At 45.8% G+C, this 22408-nt stretch overlaps 9 protein-coding genes across 9 annotated transcripts, besides 1 other annotated feature; 6 read left to right on the top strand and 3 right to left on the bottom strand.

Annotated features, from left to right (window-relative positions):
• Positions 1-271: 271 nt before the first annotated feature.
• Positions 272-2099, top strand: TSTA_023590 (biotin synthase, putative). The gene is made up of 2 exons (XM_002479413.1): positions 272-620; positions 709-2099. Exons 1-2 carry the CDS (start codon positions 384-386, stop codon positions 1657-1659), a joined length of 1188 nt encoding a protein of 395 aa, XP_002479458.1. The 5' UTR covers positions 272-383; the 3' UTR covers positions 1660-2099.
• Positions 722-3249, bottom strand: TSTA_023580 (aminotransferase, putative; the record flags this gene model as incomplete). The annotated part of the gene is made up of 3 exons (XM_002479412.1): positions 722-2210; positions 2268-2410; positions 2478-3249. The coding sequence occupies 3 exons, from the start codon at positions 3247-3249 to the stop codon at positions 1881-1883; spliced, it is 1245 nt and encodes a 414-aa protein (XP_002479457.1). The 3' UTR covers positions 722-1880.
• A 716-nt stretch (positions 3250-3965) lies between these two features.
• TSTA_023570 (onanonoxo-7-onima-8-eninoihtemlysoneda) lies at positions 3966-6738 on the top strand (the record flags this gene model as incomplete). The annotated part of the gene is made up of 5 exons (XM_002479411.1): positions 3966-4144; positions 4204-4310; positions 4379-5714; positions 5773-6350; positions 6410-6738. The coding sequence occupies 5 exons, from the start codon at positions 3966-3968 to the stop codon at positions 6592-6594; spliced, it is 2385 nt and encodes a 794-aa protein (XP_002479456.1). The 3' UTR covers positions 6595-6738.
• Positions 6739-6759: 21 nt separating this feature from the next.
• TSTA_023560 (metabolite transport protein, putative) lies at positions 6760-8671 on the bottom strand (the record flags this gene model as incomplete). Its single annotated transcript, XM_002479410.1, has 8 exons — positions 6760-7308; positions 7361-7473; positions 7539-7668; positions 7735-7836; positions 7907-8072; positions 8131-8325; positions 8396-8426; positions 8497-8671. The coding sequence occupies 8 exons, from the start codon at positions 8669-8671 to the stop codon at positions 6760-6762; spliced, it is 1461 nt and encodes a 486-aa protein (XP_002479455.1).
• Positions 8672-9611: 940 nt separating this feature from the next.
• Positions 9612-10603, top strand: TSTA_023550 (uncharacterized protein; the record flags this gene model as incomplete). Its single annotated transcript, XM_002479409.1, has 4 exons — positions 9612-9788; positions 9843-10017; positions 10077-10295; positions 10347-10603. 4 exons carry the CDS (start codon positions 9612-9614, stop codon positions 10601-10603), a joined length of 828 nt encoding a protein of 275 aa, XP_002479454.1.
• A 335-nt stretch (positions 10604-10938) lies between these two features.
• Positions 10939-11655, top strand: TSTA_023540 (uncharacterized protein; the record flags this gene model as incomplete). The annotated part of the gene is made up of 2 exons (XM_002479408.1): positions 10939-11345; positions 11397-11655. The coding sequence occupies 2 exons, from the start codon at positions 10939-10941 to the stop codon at positions 11653-11655; spliced, it is 666 nt and encodes a 221-aa protein (XP_002479453.1).
• A 1754-nt stretch (positions 11656-13409) lies between these two features.
• TSTA_023530 (swollenin, putative) lies at positions 13410-15223 on the top strand (the record flags this gene model as incomplete). The annotated part of the gene is made up of 7 exons (XM_002479407.1): positions 13410-13498; positions 13549-13654; positions 13721-14000; positions 14054-14100; positions 14166-14381; positions 14447-14630; positions 14694-15223. The coding sequence occupies 7 exons, from the start codon at positions 13410-13412 to the stop codon at positions 15221-15223; spliced, it is 1452 nt and encodes a 483-aa protein (XP_002479452.1).
• Positions 15224-15400: 177 nt separating this feature from the next.
• On the bottom strand, positions 15401-17200 carry TSTA_023520 (carboxylesterase, putative; the record flags this gene model as incomplete). The annotated part of the gene is made up of 3 exons (XM_002479406.1): positions 16892-17200; positions 16498-16842; positions 15401-16441 (listed from the first exon to the last, which is right to left on the bottom strand). Exons 1-3 carry the CDS (start codon positions 17126-17128, stop codon positions 15401-15403), a joined length of 1623 nt encoding a protein of 540 aa, XP_002479451.1. The 5' UTR covers positions 17129-17200.
• A 1811-nt stretch (positions 17201-19011) lies between these two features.
• Positions 19012-19638: a mobile genetic element.
• Positions 19639-20950: 1312 nt separating this feature from the next.
• Positions 20951-22115, top strand: TSTA_023510 (uncharacterized protein; the record flags this gene model as incomplete). Its single annotated transcript, XM_002479405.1, has 2 exons — positions 20951-21347; positions 21400-22115. The coding sequence occupies exons 1-2, from the start codon at positions 21038-21040 to the stop codon at positions 22113-22115; spliced, it is 1026 nt and encodes a 341-aa protein (XP_002479450.1). The 5' UTR covers positions 20951-21037.
• Positions 22116-22408: the final 293 nt, after the last annotated feature.

Genomic DNA, 22408 nt, shown 5'->3' with positions numbered 1-22408 from the left:
GTAAACCATCCTTGAGACAAAACGTTGAAATTCTTCAGGATAGTCTACCCCGCTATCCTCCTCGGTACGGTTAAGTGCGGCCTTGGGAGTGTCCGTGCCTTCGATCTAACGAGCAGATCGTTAAGGTTGGGGAGTTTCTCGTATGCAATTGCATGTGTAAGTACATGTCAAGCTGGGTAGAGAGTCGTGAGGAATACCCCTGCTCTGCTGCCGGTAGGATTATTGATCCAGCCCGCCATTCAGCCCACCACTAACTGACGTTGTTCTGTTGTTGCTTTGTCTGCTTGTCCAGTGTTTCTTCCCAATTCTGTTCATATATTCCACACTAAGTTGGCGAGAACTTCACAGCGTCGTGTGGAAGCACATACATAACCAGACACGGAATGGCGTCTTTAGTGTTTCGTCCACTGGCTCGGCCGGCATTAAATCGATCCTATAGCACTGTCCAAAGCGCGTCAACATCAATTGCTACAGGTGCCCTGGCAGCGCCATGGACGTCCTCGACAACCCCAGCTGTCGTCAAAGACGCCACTGCCGCTCAAGCGCCTCGAACTAGTTGGACAAGGGATGAAGTTCAGCAAGTTTATGAGACTCCGTTGAGTCAATTGACGCATGCCGCAGTATGTCGTGATCTGCTCTTCTGATAGCCTAGGAATTCTTCTGCCTTTCGGCTCTACTGAAACGTCAGCTAATTAGCGTCAATTACAGGCTATAGTTCACCGTCGCTTTCATGACCCTGCCGCTATCCAAATGTGCACTCTTATGAACATTAAAACGGGTGGCTGTAGTGAAGACTGTTCCTACTGCGCTCAATCTTCTCGATATAGCACTGGTCTCAAGGCTACGAAATTATCGCCTGTCGAGGACGTCTTGCGAGCGGCTAGAATCGCCAAGGAAAATGGCAGTACTCGGTTTTGTATGGGCGCTGCATGGCGCGATATGAGAGGCCGAAAGACGAGTCTCAAGAATATAAAAGAGATGGTCACTGGCGTGCGATCAATGGGAATGGAGGTCTGTGTTACGCTGGGAATGATCGATTCCGAACAAGCCAAGGAATTGAAAGACGCTGGATTGACAGCGTACAATCATAACCTTGATACGTCGCGGGAGTACTATCCGTCTATCATTACGTCACGCAGCTATGATGAGCGACTTCAAACACTTAGCAACGTTCGTGACGCTGGTATCAATGTATGCTCTGGCGGGATCTTAGGGTTGGGAGAGGCGGACTCGGACCGTATCGGACTGCTGCACACTGTCGCCACCTTGCCCTCACACCCTGAGTCGTTTCCCGTCAATGCTCTCGTGCCCATCAAGGGGACCCCTCTGGGAGACCGTAAAATGATTTCATTTGATAAGTTACTTCGAACCATTGCTACCGCACGTATTGTCCTCCCTGCCACCATCGTGCGACTTGCGGCTGGTCGTATCAACCTGTCGGAGGAGCAGCAAGTGAGCTGCTTCATGGCCGGTGCCAATGCAGTGTTCACAGGGGAGAAGATGCTTACGACAGACTGCAATGGCTGGGATCAAGACCACGAAATGTTTCAGAGATGGGGGTTTTATCCAATGAAGAGCTTTGAAGATAAGGGAGGGAAGAACGAAAAGTCGGCCATGATTCCAGAAAGCGACAGTGAACTGGTCGCAGCGAGGCTATAGACATGTCGCGAGTCTACCGTAGTCGTACGAGTTCTAAATAACGGGTGAAATAGAATTGAACTCTCCAACTATATGGACTTCTAAGGGCTTGGCCGTTGCAGACCTTAGTGCTCGTTATTTTAACCAGAAATGTTACAATTTAGATGATGATCCAATACAGTTCCACCTGGGCAGTTGGACATTGTGAATGAATCGAAACCTCAATTTTCTTTTTTTAATACTTACAATCTAGATATCGGCTGATGTTGCTCGACAGCCCATTGTTTGATTGTATTCAACAACCTGTCCATCTCCTGTCGTGTGTTACCAGCATGCAAACAGACACGTACTCGCTCCCTTCCAAGGGGTACCGTTGGTGCCATGATCGGTCGAACAAGAAGTCCACGCTCTTGACAATGCCGAGCAAGCTCTCGTGGGACTTTTGTTCGAACCGAGAAAATTGGCGATCGATCATTGTAGTCTATATGCACGAGTGACGATGCAATGGTGCCTTTCAATTCGTCGCAGCGTGATTGAAAGTATGCGATATTAGACTGTAGATTTGATTGTAACTGTGAATGCACCTAATCAGATGGCGGCTCAGAAATCGCGTTAGCATCAATCCTTACCGATCGTGTTTTCCCTTCTGCCATCACTTCATAGGCGGAGCGAATGGCTATCAGTGAGGGCATACTCATTGCCGTAGTGTAGATCAAGGTACGAGCGTAGTTTATCAGGTACTCTTTGGTTAAAGAATCACATAAAACTATTGCTAAATAGGACAATCCTCATCGTAAGCTAATTTTCCTTATACAGGTCTCAGGATCACGAAAACGTACCACCTTGACTCGCCAGCGACTTTCCAAATGTATGTGTCCGGATAAAGATTTTGTCCTCGACGCCTAAATCCTGGGCGACTCCAGCTCCATTATACCCAAACACCCCTGTGGCGTGTGCTTCATCCACGATCAGATATGCATTCTTTTTCGGAAACAATCCTTCAACCAACCGAATGATATCTTTTAAAGGTGCGGTATCTCCGTCCATACTGTAGAGGGTTTCAACGGCAATGAAGACATTGTACGCATGCCGAGTTGCCTCGTCGTTGGTAGCCTTTTTTATCACTCTCTCCAAGTCAGATACTGAATTATGCGCAAACTGCATTTTCACCCTGGCGCGAGAGAGCCGCATACCCTCGTGTACACTGGCATGTATCAATTCGTCATGTATGATGATGTCTCCTGGCTGGGGAAGACATGAGAAAACCCCGACATTGGCATCAAAGCCAGAATTAAACAGTAGTCCATCGGATGCATTGTGAAAGCCAGCAATGAATTTCTCTAGTTCCTCGGCGTATCTTGAGTTACCATCCAACAAACGAGAGCCTCCACTCCCGAGCGAAGGCGGAGGTTTGCTCGGAGAACTACTGCTGTAAGAAGCGTTCAGATTCTGTAGAAACTGTGACCTCAGGAGGGGAGATCGTGAAAGCGACAGAAAATCATTAGACGAAAAATCAGCGGTGGCGGTTGGAGAGACAGTGAGTCTCCGACGTGCCGACCTCGCTTCTCTTTTGTCCAACGCTGTTTGGAAAGAGTCGAGCAAAGAAACCATTTTCTCTCAGCACATTAGTGTCAGAAGCAGACGCCATCATGTCACATACCTATAGGAATCACCTGCTACTAGCTAGCATTTTGACATGACAATTCATATTACAAAGAAAATTGCCCTTGACCTACAATAGAACATGGTACAGAATGTATGGTAAGCAGAATACCCGGTCAACCGGACCTCGTTATTTGTAACGCTCAAAACAAGACAAACTGAATAAAATACCGTCCCCCAACATTGGATTTTCCCACAGGCATTACCATAAATGTTGGGCTCAACAATGCATAGATTGCTTGCTGCGTTTCGACCCTCACCGCACCACGGTTTACACTTTACAGCCAGGTTTATGAATGCATACTTCGCGTCTGTCACCTATTATCTTATGCAAATGGGGTGGTTTGTAATTAAATGGGCATAAGTTTGTTCTATTGACATTTGGCAATTTCGACATTCTTGAATACCGGATCTGGTACTGTCATATACAGTACTGTACGGTACCACCGCATTCGGAAACCGTATGTATTCTTCCGTGTTTCACTGTTTTCAGTTACTTTTAAACATGTGTCTAACCCTTTCAATAACTGTGTTGCAAACCGCCGAGACATTGGAAGAGAGAAACAGTACTAAAAGAATTGAAGGCCATCTAATGTAAATTGTGTCTTACGGAGTACTTAATTCATCACTCCCCTCGCTGCACTCCAAATCGACGATAGCCAGTAATGACACCCATCGGCGCGGCACTCTGGCGCAATCTACGTGTCCATCAAATATATGGCGCGAATACCGATGTTGGCAAAACAATTGCGTCGACGCTCCTGGTAAAGGCATTATCGGAGAAGAGCAAAGTGGGATTTTTGAAGCCAGTGTCAACTGGCTCGTTGAATGACGCGGACGATAGGTGGGTGATTGTTCTTCTGGAACTATTTGCAATCTTCCAAGTCTAAATTTCGTCTTCAGGCATGTGCGACAGTTCACAGTTGGCAACAATAATGTGTTGACGAAATGTCTGTACCAGTTCGGAGAGCCAGTCAGTCCACATATTGCTGCGCAATCTACACAGGTCAGTTATGCGATTCTACCTCACCTAGCATGGGGATGTATGTTATTGATGGACATTTTCAGCGACCTTCAGATAATGAGATCCTAAGTTCCATATACAACATACTATTGTCCTGGTCTAGGGCCGGATTGAAAAATGCCCTTGTCGAGACCGCAGGAGGTGTCCACTCACCTGGTCCCAACGGAACAAGTCAGGCAGATCTTTATCGGCCTTTAAGGCTTCCCATTGTCCTTGTGGCTGACTCTCGGCTTGGTGGTATTTCGTCTTCAATCTCCGCGTTCGAATCATTATTGTTAAGAGGCTACGACGTTCATTCCGTGCTTTTGTTTCAAGATGATTACTATCAGAATCACGAATATCTTGATATGTACTTCTCAAGGAGAGATATCCCACTTTTGGCTTTCCCAAAACCTCCATCACGTCCTGAAGGGAACGTTACCCCTGACACTGAAACTCAGGACCAAGTGGCAATGAAGGCCTATTACGAATCACTGGCACGTGGTTTAGATCTTGATTCCTTCCTCCAAAAAATGGAACAAAAGTGCGAGCGGCGTATTGAGAATTTAGAAAATATGGCTGCGCGCGCAAACGAAGCTATCTGGTACCCTTTTACACAGCACCAGGGAGTACGGCCAAGAGACATAACAGTGATTGAGTCCGCCTATGGCGATTATTTCCAGACGTACAAGGCATCGGCAGATATCGACCAAGACAAAGACGATAATGTGTTGCAGTCAACTTTCGATGGTTCGGCCTCGTGGTGGACGCAAGGTTTGGGCCATGGTAACCCAGAGCTAGCTCTTACAGCAGCACATGCCGCGGGGAAGTACGGACATGTCATGTTTGCCGGGACGGTTCACAGACCGGCCTTGGATCTTGCCGAACTACTTCTGGAAAGTTTTGGAAATAGAAGATTGCGAAAAGTATTCTATACTGATAACGGTAGTACTGGAATGGAAGTTGCCATCAAGATGGCTCTCCGGGCATCTTGTGCACGATATGACTGGGACTCTTCCACAGAAGACATCAAAATCCTGGGGCTGAAGGGAAGTTACCATGGCGACACCATCGGTGTAATGGACTGTTCGGAGCCCTCAACATACAACAAAAAGGTCGAGTGGTATCGTGGAAGAGGATTTTGGTTCGACTTTCCAACCATAGGAATGAAGAATGCCAGATGGCACGTAACGGTCCCAGAAGTACTCGAACAAGAACTTGGTGTTGGCGAAGATTTTGACTCATTACATGAGATATTTGATATTGATAAGAGGCTTAGGTCTCCTTCAGGCCAGAGATACACGAGATTCATTACGAAAACACTTGATAGGCTGATCAACGAGAAAGGATTGAAGTTTGGTGCATTGATTATGGAACCAATTATTTTAGGAGCCGGAGGGATGCTCTTTGCGTAAGTGATAGATTCCTTTTCATCATTCAAATGAGCACACCCGTTAACCCGAATATAGCGATCCTCTCTTCCAGCGATGTCTGGTGGATGTGGTGCGGTCACACTCTAACTCATTTGGAACCAGTTCAGGGTCCGAGGAAACACCCACTAACTGGTCTGGAGTACCAGTTGTCTTCGATGAAGTATTCACAGGCTTATACCGTCTCGGCCGACGGACATCTGCTTCATTCCTGGGCGTCGATGCTGATATCTCCGTTCACGCAAAACTTCTGACTGGTGGTCTGATTCCCCTGGCAGTAACACTGGCGAGTAAGGAAATATTCGACGCCTTCTTGAGCTGTGAGAAAAGCGATGCCCTCCTTCATGGCCACAGTTATACCGCCCATCCCATCGGCTGTCACGTTGCCGAGACGTCGGTTAGGATGATGATGGATATGGAGAATCAGGGTGATTGGGACCATTTCCAAAAACAGTGGACTGCAACCACAAAACCGAACGAGAAGACAAGTCAAGGGGTATGGAGTCACTGGTCGTTGGAACTTGTTCGAGATTTGAGTCTCGCAGAAAATGTAGAAAGCGTCTTTGCAATTGGTAGCGTGTTTAGTATTTCGTTGCTGGATGAATCTGGACAAACAGGTCAGTTTAAAGCGAAAGATGCGCTGCAAAAAATTCACCATCACTAATCTCCCACTTAGGATACACATCAACCGCAGCTAGAGGGCTTCAACAGAAACTCGCACTTGGTGCAAGCGGTACCTCGAGTTTCAATGTGCACTCAAGAGTTCTTGGAAACGTGCTTTATCTCATGGCAAGCATGAAATCCACACCGGGAGATCTAAGAGGGATCGAAATTTTACTGCGGAATGCTCTACTACACTGAGGACCTGGGACGGGGAAATAAGTTGATCTTGAGATATGTTGACTAACTGGCAACTACAAGGAGCCACTATTAAAGAACCCTAAACGGTAGTTCCGTGTACCTATTGAACATGCTTACCTTAGCTTGCTTGACAAAACAGTGACATCCAAACAACACCATACGGCCTCACGATGTACGTTGGCTAGAAACAATTTCTCCACCTTCATATCTGTACCCATTCTCTTCCAAGTAGACCCTAAAGCGGGCATCCTCTGTCTCTAACTCGCGTGACATATCCGGGATAAAATACCAAGATATCAATCCCCCAACGACACAGAAAGCAGATCCAATGATAAAGACAGCCTGTTGGCCTTTTTCCGTAGAGGAGAAGGAATTCTGAATCGGGGTGAAGACCTCTGTACCAATTGAAGCACCGGCTTTACCAACGGCAGCTGCCCAACCAAGGAAATGTCCACGGAGAGGTGTCGGGAAGGATTCCGCAGCGCATAAAAAAGTTGCTACTCCAGGGCCCATCTCGCCAAGGGCGTTGAAAATTCCGTACATCACGACAAAGAGAGGGAACACGGTCTGAATGGGTTGGATCGCTCCTCCGAGAATGAAACCCCAAATTGCCCAAAGCATGAAACCAAGCGTCATGGTTTGTTTTCTTCCGATACGGTCCATGAGGAAGCCTCCGACAATACAACCCGGGAGGTAGAAGCAGTTGACAACAGTCTATATCGGTTAGTGAAGATTTTGGTACGCTTATAAAATCATGGATCCTTACTCCGTATCCAATATTCTGCACTGTGGTGTTATTCGGATTCAGCTGGCTAATAATTGTAGACGAAAATATGCCAAAAGGATAAGTGACAAAATCGTAACAGAACCATGCAAGACCTGAGCATAGCAGCCATTAGATTTTACGCTGGTTCTAACTCCAAGAAGGAAGGGAGATGACTTACATGTACCCAGCATTGGTCTCCAATAACGTTTCAATATGAGCCAATATGGGTAACGAGACCTTATGTTATGCTTCCGGTATTGAGTAGAATCAATCATGCGAAGTCGAAAGAAGCAAATGACAACGGGAAGCTGCACGCATCGCATCAGAAATTTTTGGAATTGCAATAACCGACTTCTCCGACATGATGTACATACCACAAAGCCGAGTCCAAAAGATACCCTCCACACTCCCGCTGACGTCTCTTGATGATAGCAAGCAAGCACAATCAAGGCTACCACGCCTGCAATTACAAAACCCTGGCCGCCGAAGATGAAATAAGTAACAAGTACCAACCTGAACGAAGCATTGTTCATCCGGAGCACGTACAAGGTCAATAGCAAAATCTGTTGTCAACGCTACGAGGAAACCTCGCTTGGTCCTTAACTGGGAAGTTTCATCGCTCGCTTCTGTCGCATTTGTTCCACAAACTGGATATTCGCCTCCTGCACCAAAACCGGCGATACCTCGCGCGACGATCATCATCCAAAACATACTGGGACACTATGTCAGCAAAAGGTTCCAAATGTTCCTAAGAAAGTGTGATGCTATACCCCAAGTCGGATGTACCATGGGCTGCTGTGGCAAGCACTATACCCAATACCAAAAAGGCAGTGGCTGCAACAATACCGGTTCGGCGGCCCATGCGATCAATCAAGACACCAAAGAACAGCATACCGAATATTTCCCCAATTAGATAAGAGTTGGACAAGCGGGACTTGATAGTATGTGACATGGCTTTGCCGTAGCTGAGCGGATAGATGATATGTTAGCAAACTTGCACGACAAAATATATTAGCCTGTAGATATAGCACTGACAGCACTGAAAAAAATGGTTCCATGTATCCGACTAACGGAGAGAAGAGAGGTGACACTTTAGCTTTGACTCTGGGTTCTCATGTCAAGTGAGCGCAACTCACTGATTTGTGCATTGTAGCCATCACTGAACAAAGCCAACCCGGATACGATGACATTGAGCGCACTGCTCTTGCGAACAGTTTGGATCTCGGCATCATTCTCATTAGAGTAGGATTTGACCGTCTCCGCTGCGTGACGCTTGTCGTCGCTGATAATCTCTGTGGAACTTTGCTCCATAGCGGTGCTTTGGCTTGCTATTTGTTTTGCGTGCTAGGTCGAAGCAGACGGAGAGGGAGAGCAAGGGAAATCCGAGTGTCTCAGCCACCGAATCTTTGTCGACATGGGAAATGAATGAATATATATTCTGTAATTGCTGCATCTACATAAATCCCTTTACCTAGGATTTGTCTTCCGATATTGAATAAGCTTTATCTGACTTTAGCCATCTCCAACTTATTTTAGGTAGGTCCGGTCGTCTGGCCGAATGTGTCTCCAGGGCTGATTGGGTCTTCCTGTTGTGTCTAGATCTGCTTGATCCACTTCATTCGTGAACATCTGTTAACTATGACTTCTGGATCCAATCCCAAAAGGCACTTGTACCATGTGTGTTCTCTGTCTCAACGATGTGAAATGCTTCATCTCATGAAGATACCACACATTCGGGCAACCCCCCGAGGCTAGTGTAAATATGGAGTGAAGAGACGCGATCTAGACGAGTCGCAGCGGAGCACTCGCCGAGATCTGTCAGTTAATATCACGAAAAAATATTGTTATCGGAGAGAAAATAATAAACGAACGAAGAATGGAGTACCTCGGCCTTAGGCACAAGTTAGGGCACGTGTTGCCTGTTCTGGATGGCGACTGGCTCAGAGCCTTAGGCACCGGCTAAGTAAGTACTTTGGCCGACGCCGTGCCTTGATCAAAGATCAACATCCAAACACCACCCCTCATATGAAAGTGTCCCGAGGGGAAGCTCACGAGCAATTTTACGTTATATATGGAGCTGCATAGATCCCACGTGTAGGGAGACAGGTCGCGTGTATTACGGCATTCGCTCCGACCACCAGTCGCCATGAAATCCACCATGAAAGTGCTCTCCGCAAGTGACTGAACGAATACTTGTTGTACCTCGAAGCAGGTCGCAGACTGTAGAAAATCACGGTGTAGTCGTTCGAGAATGGAACACGATTCAGAATATATCCTCACAGCGTCCCAACTTCAATCCTTCCAAGAACTGGGTTATCTGCTCATCAAAGGTTTCCTCTCGGAATCAGAATCACTGCGGCTCCAACGATGGGCACAGGAGATTTATGACCTTCCCCGAACGGAAGACGTGCCGTGGATGCCATACGAGGTTGGTTGCATGGTACTGGTTGAGTTCGTTGCTGAAATGTAAGGTGCATGATAGGAAGTAAATGCCGATGGAAGGAGGGTGCTCTGCCGTACCGAAAATTTCGCCAATACCCATACTGGCTTCAATGCTTTTCTTCGGGGGACACGCACAACCAGTGTTCTAGAGCAGCTAGCCGGGGAGAAAATGGTTCTGTTCAAGGAAAAAATCAACTATAAGCTTGCCGGAAGTGGTGAGCAGCGTGAAACCGAGAAAGCGTACATGTGAGGGAGTTCTGACAATATCTGTCAGGTGGATTTGATCCTCATATTGATGCCAATGCGTACACGCACGTCAAAAATATCAAACATCTTACAATTCTCGTCGCTGTAGATGAAATGTCGAGCGAGAACGGCGGGCTCGAGGTCGTTCAGGGAAGCCATCTAGACACGATTCCGCTGGGAGGCGATTGCTGTATTGAATCTGACTGGGTTGATAATCATAAGTGGGTTTCATGCAATTTGCAGCCTGGTATGGTACCTCTTTCTGCTATACTAAGATCCGTATATTGATTGTTGTTAGGTGATATACTGGTATTTGGATCGTATCTGGCACACCGCAGTGGTGCCAATCGGAGCGCAAGAGACCGAAAGGCCGTCTACGCGACGTACAATTCTGTCTCTGAAGGCGAGTTGCGTAACCAGTACTATATAGACCGACGCAAGCTATGGCCTGCGACGCATTTGCGCAAAGACAGCGAATCTTATGCCGAGGGACGCGAGAGATATGCATATGGTTCACCGATGCTGACCATTGATGCATGGAAATATGCAAAATGAACTTCTTGTAACTAACCTCATATCGTAAATATCTGGATGCGTCTTAAAAGCTACGTAACGCTATATAATATCGGCCAATGATAAGAAAGACGCGATTTTAAATGCCTAATTTGCAATAAATCATCGGGCCTGACATTTCTATTGATCGTATCGGGGTCCTACCTAGGGACTTAAAAAATTGGTGGCTTCGTTCCAAGTTGCTCCTCCGCTCTCCGTGGGCAAGGTATAAATTAGAATGCTATCCGCCGTCATCTTTTCAAGTCTAAAATAATTCTTTAGTGAACTGCTCCCTTGGACGAACGACAAATACCCTCAACTCCCATAACAAAATCGGAATGGAAGACGCACGTGAAACAGCAAAGTCGCTCCTGTCTGTTTTGGAAAATTATGGACAAGGGGACTACATCGGAGAGTCTATCAGTCAGCTAGAACACTCTCTGCAAGCCGCCCACCAAGCTCGACAAGCAGGTGATTATGACAACCCCCACCGTAACGAGGCAGCCCGCATATTGATATTATATTCAGGAGCTCGTGACGAACTAGTTCTAGCAGCTTTGCTCCACGATATCGGCCAGATCGTTCCACTTGAGACAACACAAGAAGTTCGCATGACGCTCAGTGAAGAAGGTACCGATAACGTGGGACGTATTGGCCATGAGGTGATTGGTGCGCACTACCTACAATCGCTTGGGTTTAGTGAGACAGTGTGTCGCCTTGTAAAAAGTCATGTAGCAGCTAAAAGGTAAAATTGCCTAATTTTGAGGATTACATAGACAGTTGACAATTGATATAGATATCTGACGGCTGTCAATAAATCGTATTACAATTCATTGTCGAGCGCCTCACAAAGGTCACTAGCATTCCAAGGAGGCCCTTTCCTCGGTAACGAACTCGAAGCATTTGAAGGAGATCCGCTGAGAGATGAAATGGTATCATTAAGGCTGTGGGACGATGCGGCCAAAGTGGTTGGTGTTGAGAAGAGTATACCTCGGGCTCAAGATTATCTAGAAATGATGGTGTCACATTTGACTAGAGAAGAATCTAGTAGTTGAAGACACAGACGCCTCTACCAAATTCGCGTGCAGCTATTGCAAACATATGTATTTATTCTCATACCTAGGTACAGCTGGTACTAATCGTGATGCCCCAATTTTTTTCTTATAACCCGAAGTTAGTGAACGGCCTCTTCGAGTCAGCAAACTACTTTGTTTCTTAATTTATTGGCATGAGCTTTCGATAAAACTATTACTATTCATCCGCCATACGGTATAGCCAAGGCCTATTTGGGAAGTTGTGATCACGATCGATCGTCCAACGGAAATTAATGACTCCTGTTTGAAGATCTCGTAGCACAAGGACACAAGCCATCTTTTGAGCCCTTCAAGGAGAAGTATTGCTGCCCTTGTCGGGTGACGGGGAAGACAATATCCTGATCTCCATATAATGCAGCATTACAGTTATTAAAAGTTGTTCTCGAACCAGCCGCAGCCAGCATACTGGGGTTCTTGATTTGCATTCATGGATCAACCAACGCTCCAAAAAATGACGCCCAAGATAAGTACATCTGCACCCGCGCGTATCTTCAAATCCCAATGCAGGAACAAAAGTATCTTTGGAAATTTAAGACGAATTTAAGCGATATTATGTATGATATATATGGAGGAATATCATATCCATAGATGTATTCAAATGAAGAGTTGGTCGAGTACCTAGGTATGGATAGTGTCGGCGTATCACAAATTCTATGTGGCTACTTTGGTCACCTTCAAAATAATATTGTCTTCTTTAGGTCTTCACGTTGTTAGGGCTCCTATCCGTGGTATGCTATAGAAGTATCGCAGCTGGATGAATGTTTCGAATGGGGCAAAAGCCGCAAAACAAGCTTCGATAAAAAGATACCCAAAGGCTTTTCACAGGAGCCCTAACTTCAAAGATAAATACGAGTCTGTATACGCCATCATACCGTAGAAAAGAGCATATAATTAAGAAAGACGCTAGCGTTTAAGGGAACACAGATTCTATTGCAGGTTACTTTCTGGTTATTCAGCAATTTACCTAACAGGAGATGATCAGCGCCGTGATGGAGTTCCTATCTTTGCATGTTTCTGTAAGCAAGCTTGGAAGAATTCTAGTTCTCGAGATCCATGTACACCTAGGTACATGTTGGAACCCGGGTTCAAAAGACTAGCAGTAATCTTGCCCGTATCGTGCTTCGCGAAATATTGGTTGAAGTTAGAGTGTTTAAATAATGGCTTAAAACACCCATAATAGCTCACTAGCTTAAATCATTATGATGTACTTCTCCTTTCACATCCCACTGAAGTGCGACGTCACGCGATGAGAGTCGGTGAGTCTTGACGTCTGCTAGCCTATGAACTACAACCGTCCATGTACTTTGTGTTAGAACCCCATAAATAGGTAAAAAGGAGTTCTCAGCGTACATCCATTAGTGGCCATTGCAATCTCCTCGAAGCCTTGTCTTGAATAAACAGTTTCTTTAACAAGTGTCACGAAAGGTGTGCTGCCAAACGCCACCGGTAAATGTATCATCCCAAAGAAATCATAAAGCCCTAGCGGACTATCGGCGAGGTGCTTGCATCTCGGAGTGTCGGAGAACTATGGCTAAAGTCCACGGTACATCCTATATAGTACTACCTGCCAACTATACCTACCATTAAGTTTATAAATTAAGGATTAGTATTTCACTGCAGAGAGTGACTTATTTACGGTCCATACTTCTGTCGAAGTTCGCCCAGAAATTTCAGAATATATCCTATGTAAGAAACTAAATTTTATCACAGGCAACATGGCTACAACTCTTATCTTTGTCATGGGACTCTGGAGCGGCCTGCTATGGTCAACCACTGTAGCTCAAGCAAGTTGTGCTGCGATATGGTACGTAACTCATCATTCATACTCAAGATCACATCATTTAATATATGTAGGGCACAATGCGGGGGGAGCGGTTTCAGCGGTCCCTCCTGCTGTGAGACCGGTTCGACCTGTACGCAGCTTAACTCATTCTACTCTCAGTGTACTCCAACAACCCAGGTATGTACACTATGAGTTATAATCGGGTGGTGACTCAGAAGACTGATGTTTAACAATCCATAAAAGATTTCGTCTGCATCGCCAACAGGGACAAATCCTTCGTCCGTAACGTCTCTTGTTCCTTCTGGTTCATCTTACACGAGCACAACTTCTCTAAGCACGGCAACAGCCACCCAAGTTCCATATCCAGCTGTAAACTCAAGTAGCTGCGGAGCATGGGCCTTAGTGGAGAATGTTTGCTGTCCATATTATTGCACGTCTAACAACGAGTCCGAATCCTGCACAAGTTCCTGTTCCGGGGGCTGTGGCTCTCCGGACGCTTCTATGTGTAAATCAGGGACTATGTGTAAGTGGCACTACACACAAAAAATTAAGAAGATGGTATTAACTTTGAGCTAGGGGGCGAACAAACTACCGTGGGTACTGATGAAAGCTGGCACTACAGTGTAAATATCCATATACCACTGACTACCACACTGTCAACATTCAGGGTACTGACCTACACAAACAGCGCTCGACGCATTTTGGCTTAACTAGTGGAGGGGCCTGCGGATTTGGACTTTATGGCCTTTGCACAAAGGGCAGTTCTACCGCGAACTGGACTGATCCAATGCTTGGTGATACTTGTAACGCTTTCTGTACGGCATATCCACTACTTTGTCGCGATCCAAGCAACGTGACGCTTCGGGGAAACTTTGCTGCCCCAAATGGTGATTACTACACACAAGTTGAGTGCATTCCAAGTTTTTTTAGCCTGTCCATCCTTTCTATTACTAAGCCGTCAATGATTAGTTTTGGCCATCGTTGGCGGCTGAGGGCAACCCGGATAACTATCTCTCCTGCGGCGAGTGCTTCGAGTTGATTCGCACCAAGGCGGATGGTACTGATTATACAGTGGGTGAGGATGGGTATACTGATCCCATCTATCTAGAGATTGTGGACAGTTGCCCATGTAGTGCTAATGCAAAGTGGTGTTGTGAGTCTTTTACCAACCTCTTGAAGGATGCAAGACCGCAAAGCTGATGATACCCTGGTACAGGCGGATCCGGTGCAGATCACTGTGGGGAGATCGATTTCAAATATGGCTGTCCGATACCAAAAGATAGTCACCACATGGATCTTTCCGACATTGCGATGGGACGTCTTCAGGGAAATGGAAGTCTGGCTGATGGTGTTATTCCTATTCGTTACAAACGCGTTCCGTGCCCGAAGCCCGGAAACGTTTATATTTGGTTACGAGATGGAGCTGGGCCATATTATTTTTCGTTGTCCGCTGTGAACACGAATGGTGTTGGCTCTGTAATCAACGTTGAAGTACAGGGATCTGGTCAGACTGGCTGGACAGCTCTCGAACGCGATCCCAACTACTCAAGTAGCAGACCACAAGAAAGATATGGGGCATGGGTTGTTCCGCAAGGCGCGGGACCCTTCAATGTACCTATTGGTATCCGTATCACATCGCCTGATGGACAACAGATTGTCAATACTGAAATGATCACATCCTTCACAGCACCGGCTTCTGCACCATCGGGATTCTGGTATATTGATATGGGCGTCCAGTTTACATGAACAATGCATTCATATACTGAGCCATTTGATGATTCTTTTGCAGAATTTGTTTCATTAAACTATGTATTGAAGGCATGTTATCAGATATCTATTGGAAATCTATATACGTACGAAGGTAACGCATAGAAAGCACTTTAGGGTTTGAATAGTTGTCAAGTAGCTATAGTGGCTATTCCTTTATATCTGCATTGTATTTGCCAAACTCCACCACAACTCACAGCGCTGTCTCTGAGACTCAGGGACTATTTCCATGGTGGTCGCATTCAACTCCAGCTTCAATCTTCTTGCAGGGATTCCACCCCATGGCTCCCAATCAGGTGCATTCTTCAACTTTGAAGTATTCGGGCTTAGAGTAGTGACAAAGCTTATCCAATATTTCATCGTCAAAGGTACCATCGCTGCATTTAGACCGCCAGGTGCATACGTGTCTGGGTCAATGTTTTCGGCATACGGATAGCCGAAGATGGCAGTAGTCTCAAATGTATGGGGGACACCGATACCTTCCACGACCAAAGTGGGATCTCGAACGTTGTAGCGGTAGTTCCATACTTTATTTGGCCCAAGATAAAATGCCATCGATCCGGCCATCAAGTTACCAGGACAAGTGAACGTGCTCTCACCGTACGCTGCGGATGCTGATGGGAAGTATTCTGCGTGTTCGGCGACAGCGGGCATGAGAGGATATGCCCAGTTGATTGCTTGTAGTTGCCTTTCATTCAGATTTGGGTAATTTGCTTTGAAAAAACGAGAAATATCTAACTCGTTGGTTGCATTAATAGCAAAAAAAGAGCCTTCGTCAGTATCATCGCCTACAATCATAGGAACTCTTTTAATCTTTCCTTGTTGGAAAGCACGGGAAAGCTGATCGGATACGAGGCCTCCATCAATGACAGGCAGAAAGTACCAGTTCGGCAGAGGACTGCTTGGACCATCTGGGAAGGCAGAAACCACGTTAGCGATTTGTATCTTGTTGATATCGAGTGAGCGAAGACAGGCCATGGTATCAGCAGCATCACCACAACCTGCATCATGGGCGAATCGGCTAAATTGAGGCTTCATATCATTCACTGTCCGTAGAGTGGGCCAAAAAGTTGATTCTGGTACGGCACCAATGAAAAGATCCTCGTCCTGTCCATTATAAGCTGCGAGATGGTGCGCAACAGAACCAGCTCCTGCTGAAGCGCCGTGAATAACGACGTGCGCTGGATCTCCGCCAAACTCAATACAATTATTAGCACCTCGTTTCTTCGATTTAAAGACTACATGAAGCTTACCAAAACGATGTACTTCTGTACCCATCTGAGAACTTTACGCTGATCAAGCAACCCTGCATTCAGATCCCCATTCCTCCGAACTTGCTCACTTGCCAGAAATCCCAAAGCACCTACCCGGTAATTAAAATTCACAAACACCAGGCCGTACTCAGAGTTCTCTATTACCCCAGTGCCATTGTAATTTTGGTTCGAATTGAGCGCGTACCCGCCACCTTGAATATAAACCCATACCGGGAGCTTTGAGGTAGTACTTGCACTGGAAGGTGTAAACACGTTGACGAAAAGGCAATCCTCTGACAGGGAAGAAGTAACATTCTGATTTGTGCCAACACATGACGGACCAAACTTGCCAGCAAAATTAGAATATGCGGACACACAGGAGTCATAGACATACTTCAGTGGCCTCCTGGATTCCAGACATCTTAGGAGGGTCCTGCGGGGCTCGAAATCGTAATTCTCCTACCGGAGACGCGGCAAAGCACATCCCCAGATATTGATCAACCCCGGCATTGAGGCGGGTACCTCGGTAGGTGGCATAGTCTAGTGTCACAACTGGCTTACTACTAGCAGCGGGAAAGCCATGCGCAAGAAGCCCGCGCAGAAGGCTAAGCAGGAAAATAGATCGAATCATCACTTAGGGTTCCAATTCTGGAACATGAGGACTAGGTGATAAGATGTAGGAAAAGATTTGAGCTGGATGTTTCTCCATTTAACCGTGAAATGACTGCGAACCCCGCACAAAGACTGCGGTGTATTTCCTACCTCTTATTCAGCGGATTGTGGCATGGGAATTTCGGCTGCACGAGCTTAGAGGAATTAATGATCGTCAATTATTTGCAGGGCTCTTTTGCAGCAGTATTTTATTTTCGGCACTCTCCGTGAATCAAGACATGACTGAGGCGGCCCATTTTCAATTGCAGATTGTGTTGGATTGTACGTAACAATCTTTAGCGGTATATCTCAACTTATCAAATTATGCAAAGTATGGAATCCTTGATCCTTGTTGTCATTCTTGCTCTATTCTAGGTACCATGAAGGTAGAAGACGTCTTTAACCCCCTACAGTGGATCCTTCTCAAGTGTGTGGCTCGCTCTGATTGGCTGATAAATCTCATCTGTCTGATTGGCTGGATCAGCTTAGCTAATCAAACAACCTTCATCTGCACCTAGGCCTCGGCATGACCCCCGCGAGGGTCCAAAATCCAGACCCTCGGCATGACCCGCACTAGGTGAGGGTCCAAGGTGTGTTACCCTCACCCGACCCTCAACCCTCGTAGGGTCCCTCGTTTGCATAAATTTTAGCGACCTTGCCTAAATAGGATGCATAAAATTGCTGATTAATCTGAATAAAATACCGTTATTTAACGCTGTCTTGGGTAATACGACGACGATTCCTAAAGTGATTCAAAAACTTGAAGGAAATTCTAAGGAATTCCTCTGTATTATAAATATTAGAGTACGTAAAGACATATGAAACTCTCTTTAGAGGGTCTAAATATCTAGTTGTGGGAAAATACTACATCCAGTTGTAGAAATATATATTTCAACACTACAGTACTTCCTATTCTACGACAATGGATTCGCAAATTTTCTGAATGCTTTAGGGATTACTTAATAAAACTTTTATTCTCTTGTCCAAAAAGGGCTCCCTTTCTTTGTTAATATGTAGCTAGGCTATAATCCCTCCTTCAATCTTGGGAAGTCTATAGTGTCTTACTGAAATCAAAGAATCGAGGTTTGCTGGTAAGTTTAACTCGATCACCCTTCAATCTCAAAGGTTTCGAGGGTCTATTTGCGGGTGACCCTCAACGATCCTCGATATTCAACCAATTATAGTAGGTATATGAGAGTATGTGGGCTATAATGTGATGTATCTACAGGTTTCTATTAGCTCCGCGTCCGCGACGTGATAGATCTAAACCCCTAGGTTAGTCACTAATTCAGCTTGCTATGAGTTACAAAATTTTCTGTGAGTCTTTCTTTATTTCTACTTAGGCAGCTTTTTTCTAACAACATCTAAAATGGCACAGTTCTCTGATATTCATTCCTCTTCAGCTTATGAAGAGGATACTCTTGATCCTCTTTACTTCTCCTTTTCCAACGAGACACAATTAAGTACTCCTGACCCTACAGGAAGTCAACAAACCCTTGACTCGGGGTCTAATTCCAGCTTTCTTACTCCATTACCTATACTCTCTATTCCCGATACACTTATGCGTGTTGGCCCTGGGCGGATAAAAATATTTATTCTATTCTCCGATATATCAAAGGATGAGTTTGTTGCTTGGTGGCTGAACATGGAATTCAGGAAGAAGAAAAAGATTAATTAAAGTTATCAACACACAGCCAGTTGCTGGAGCCAATTCAATCAAGTGGCTGATGGTAAAACTGGTAAACCTGGTGCTATGTGTAACCAATGCTATAAGGTTCTTAAGCATCTAGCTTATTGCTGCTCTGGAATATCATTCCTTAACAAGCATATCTCTGGGCCAACTTGTCGGAAGTCTTCTTCGAAAAAACTAAATATAAAGTAGCTCCTAGCAAAGGCGGTATGTCCTGTCTAACTGTAATTAATACCAATAGATGTACTGATATTAGTGGATACTCTTAGGCGTATAATACACCCTCCGAACCTAAAGTCTTTACACAGGAAGTATGGGAGTGGAAGCTTCTTCGACTTCTTGCTATATTATGTCTCCCCTTTCAGTTTATCGAGCACCCCGAGTTCCATGAGGTCATTTCCCTTTCACAACTTGCACCAATACATCCAGTAATCCCTTCCGCAAAGACAATCCAACCTCAGCTACAGGATTTTGTAAAAGAGCAGCAACAAGGCTTTCTCCAGAAGCTCCCTCAGGACGCAAAGCTTTCTCTCGCAATAGATTGTTGGACATCTCCATTTCAACAGGCCTTTATGGCTGTGATAGGCTGCTTTTTTGATCAGGAGTGGGAGTATTAAGAGATCCTTCTTGGCTTCGAACCACTTTCTAGGACACACTCTGGTGTTAATCTTGGCGAGATGGTTCTTAAAATTCTTCACCAGCATTAAATCACAAATCAAGTGCTTGCTGTTACCACTGATAATGCATCAAACAATAATATAATGATTTTGAGCATTCAAGAGTCAATACAATCTCTTAAGCTTAATAATCTTCGTCCTGGTGAAAGCGGGGCCGTTTTCCGCGTCGCGTTTAGCGTCGTCCCTTCTAGGTTTGGTGCGGTCCGTTGCGGTTTAGCGGCCGCCCGAACAGGCATGGCGCGAGCCTGGCTGCTTTTGCGCGCCGACGGGGCCCGCCAACATCTATAAATACGAGCATTCCCTCGCTGTTTTTACTCGACTCTTTCATCTCCTCTTTTTCTCTTCCTCGCGGTGCAATCCTTCTGTCTCATCTGCAATTTTTGGCTGTGCCGCGCCCGCCGCCACCGCGCAATCCCGGTCTGCAATATGACAACTGATTGGCAGCTCCGCTCTCATCAACCCGCTTTTTTCATGCAATGCCTTTGTTCTATGATTTTTCAGCTGGACTGGATGCCTGGAATCCATGCCTTCTCGTAGGTCTGGTCTGATCTCAGCCGTGTTTTTCGCAGAGCGCTCACTGTTACAGTCAGCTCATGGAATGATGATAACGCTCAGGATCGAGCTGTGCTTTTCTTCTCGACTTAACCGCGTTTCCTTGTTTCTTCTTTCTATGCCAACAGCTCGCTGATCGTGCACTTGCTGATGATCCGGTCTTGGCCGGATTCTGCCTTGTCTCATGACCACCGTCTAGACTCCCCACTTTCAGCCAGCCCGGCTGGATACTCTAAGTGGACGATGTCACCTTCTCTGTTGATCGGTCTCAGCGATTACGACGTGGTGCTGACGTGGAAAAAAAAATCTACTTATTGATTGAATTGTGGGCCAACTGCTCCATTGGGCCGGTCTGGCTTGCACCAAAATTGAGACCTGCGTGTTCGAAGTATTGCCAGTCATGCATGCCTGGTTGGACAGGGGAAATCTATTGGTGCAGCGAGCAGGAGGCTAAGCTGGTGATGGGGGCGAACGGGATTCATAATCCTGGTAATACTTGGTTCGGGCGTGAAGCTATTTTGCATAGCCCCTTAATATTTGAGCGCGTACATGGAGACGGTCACGAAGATGACTACATTGCATAACAAATGAGCTGTTCTAGAGGCCAATGACGATGCGCCAGTCTCTTCTGGGAGTTTTTCTTATCAACGCAGGAGTAGAAACATCGTCATTCCTGTTCCTCCGCTCGTCCAATAGCAAAAATGACGCATTGCTGGGAACTGGAAACGAAGCTGACAGTCTTCCAACCATAGTCTCGCGCAATCTCAGCTCTTTGCAGTTAGGGAAAGGACGGTGAACTCATGACTGCGGTATCAGAAATTCACAGGAATCTGATTTCCAGGCACACCAGAAGAGCGTGTTTAGGTCGTCACCTAAACCATATAAACCCTCAGTATTCCGCTTTTCTCATGGTAAATAGACACTGCACTTTCGTCTCCTTTTCATATAAATCTCTGCTTTCTAGGACACCATGGATCATATTATATTTGAAGACCCTTCGCAACGCGTATCACGTGCTAAGAAAGTTTGCTCTAACCCTTCTGTACCCCTTGCCAGGCGTGATGGTGCGATTGAGCAAGCACCGGGACAAATTGATCCTCATTTTAGTCATACTGGCATTTTTGATATTCAATTCAATGGCAATGAGCCAGTTTCTTTATACGATATGTTTTCGTTATGTGGGGATGATGAATCAGGAAACGAGGATCAATCAAACGGTTCATCGAAAGCTCCATCTTTACAGCCTAACACTCAGCAGGAGAGGTCTACTCCTGTCCCTCGTAAGTTTGGGCTTATATCACGCACAATGTGGCTGGCTTGACTGATTGATAGACAAACCAGAAGACGATATTATCCCAATTGATCCAGCAATTCTCGAGGGAGAGAAAATGAATGAAGATAAACCGAGCGAGAACGATGCGCCAGATTGCTCTGGCTCTCCTGCGTATCCCATATCACCTAAATCACTCACGCTACATGGACATGCTCAAAATATCGAGGGTCTAGGACACGCTTCAGCATCTTTTAATGTGCTTCAAACCGCAGCAGAAGCACCACAGTTCTCATCCAAAAGGCCATCAAGCAATGCAATAGATGCAGAACCACCCTGCAAGCAAAGTCGAAGTGATGCCCTGGCAGCGAAGAATTATCAGTCCACACTGTATTCATGTTTCTCAGCGGCGTCACTCCACGAACGTCTCGAATTCTTTTCTTGGCTGTTCCAATACGGACTATCAGAGTCACTCTCTGCAGCTAGCGCGGAGCTTCCCTTCACGCAAGCCAAGACTGCAGATAAGTCGCCGGAATCCCTTTGCTTACAGCGCCGGCGACTCCCGCCAACTCCCAATCGCAGACGTGCTACTTCAATCAGGTCCAGAAAGGGCAAAGCGTGGGAACCCGATGAAATTGAGCTTCTCATAAAATTGAAGGAAGATGGCTTGTCATGGTCTGTGATCACGAAGAGGTTCCAAAAACGATTTCCCGGGAGATCTCGAGGCTCTATTCAGGTGTATTGGAGCACGAACTTGAAATATTTACATTCACTGTAACAAGTAACTAAGCAAATATACAACCTATCATTAACCTGCAACAAAAGCCTAGCCACGCCATGTTAGTACAGGAATCATTGAATACATGATCATCTCGTGCAAATTACTATCAAAAGTGGGCTTCTTGAGTACGGAGTAAGCCTTGAATCGGGCGTTTCAGAGCATGATATCGTGGAGTTGCGCCACTCCATCATTTCTTGCAGTTTTATCTTTGAACTCGGACTGGAATCCGGGAAAGCCGAATATCCCTTAATTCTAGTCGTCAAATGGAAATACATTAGCTTAGGTAATGC

Source organism: Talaromyces stipitatus, genomic scaffold (assembly GCF_000003125.1).
Source record: "Talaromyces stipitatus ATCC 10500 scf_1105507295541 genomic scaffold, whole genome shotgun sequence".
NCBI classification, from domain to species: Eukaryota; Fungi; Ascomycota; class Eurotiomycetes; order Eurotiales; family Trichocomaceae; genus Talaromyces; species Talaromyces stipitatus.
Note: the sequence above shows the minus strand (reverse complement) of the source record. Positions and strands in the feature narration are given on the sequence as shown.

Bases quoted from the DNA above. Each gene is read 5' to 3' on its own strand.
- TSTA_023590 (XM_002479413.1), top strand. From the start codon at position 384: ATGGCGTCTTTAGTGTTTCGTCCACTGGCTCGGCCGGCATTAAATCGA. The intron at 621-708 runs GTATGTCGTGAT...CGTCAATTACAG, and splicing joins GTCAATTGACGCATGCCGCA to GCTATAGTTCACCGTCGCTT.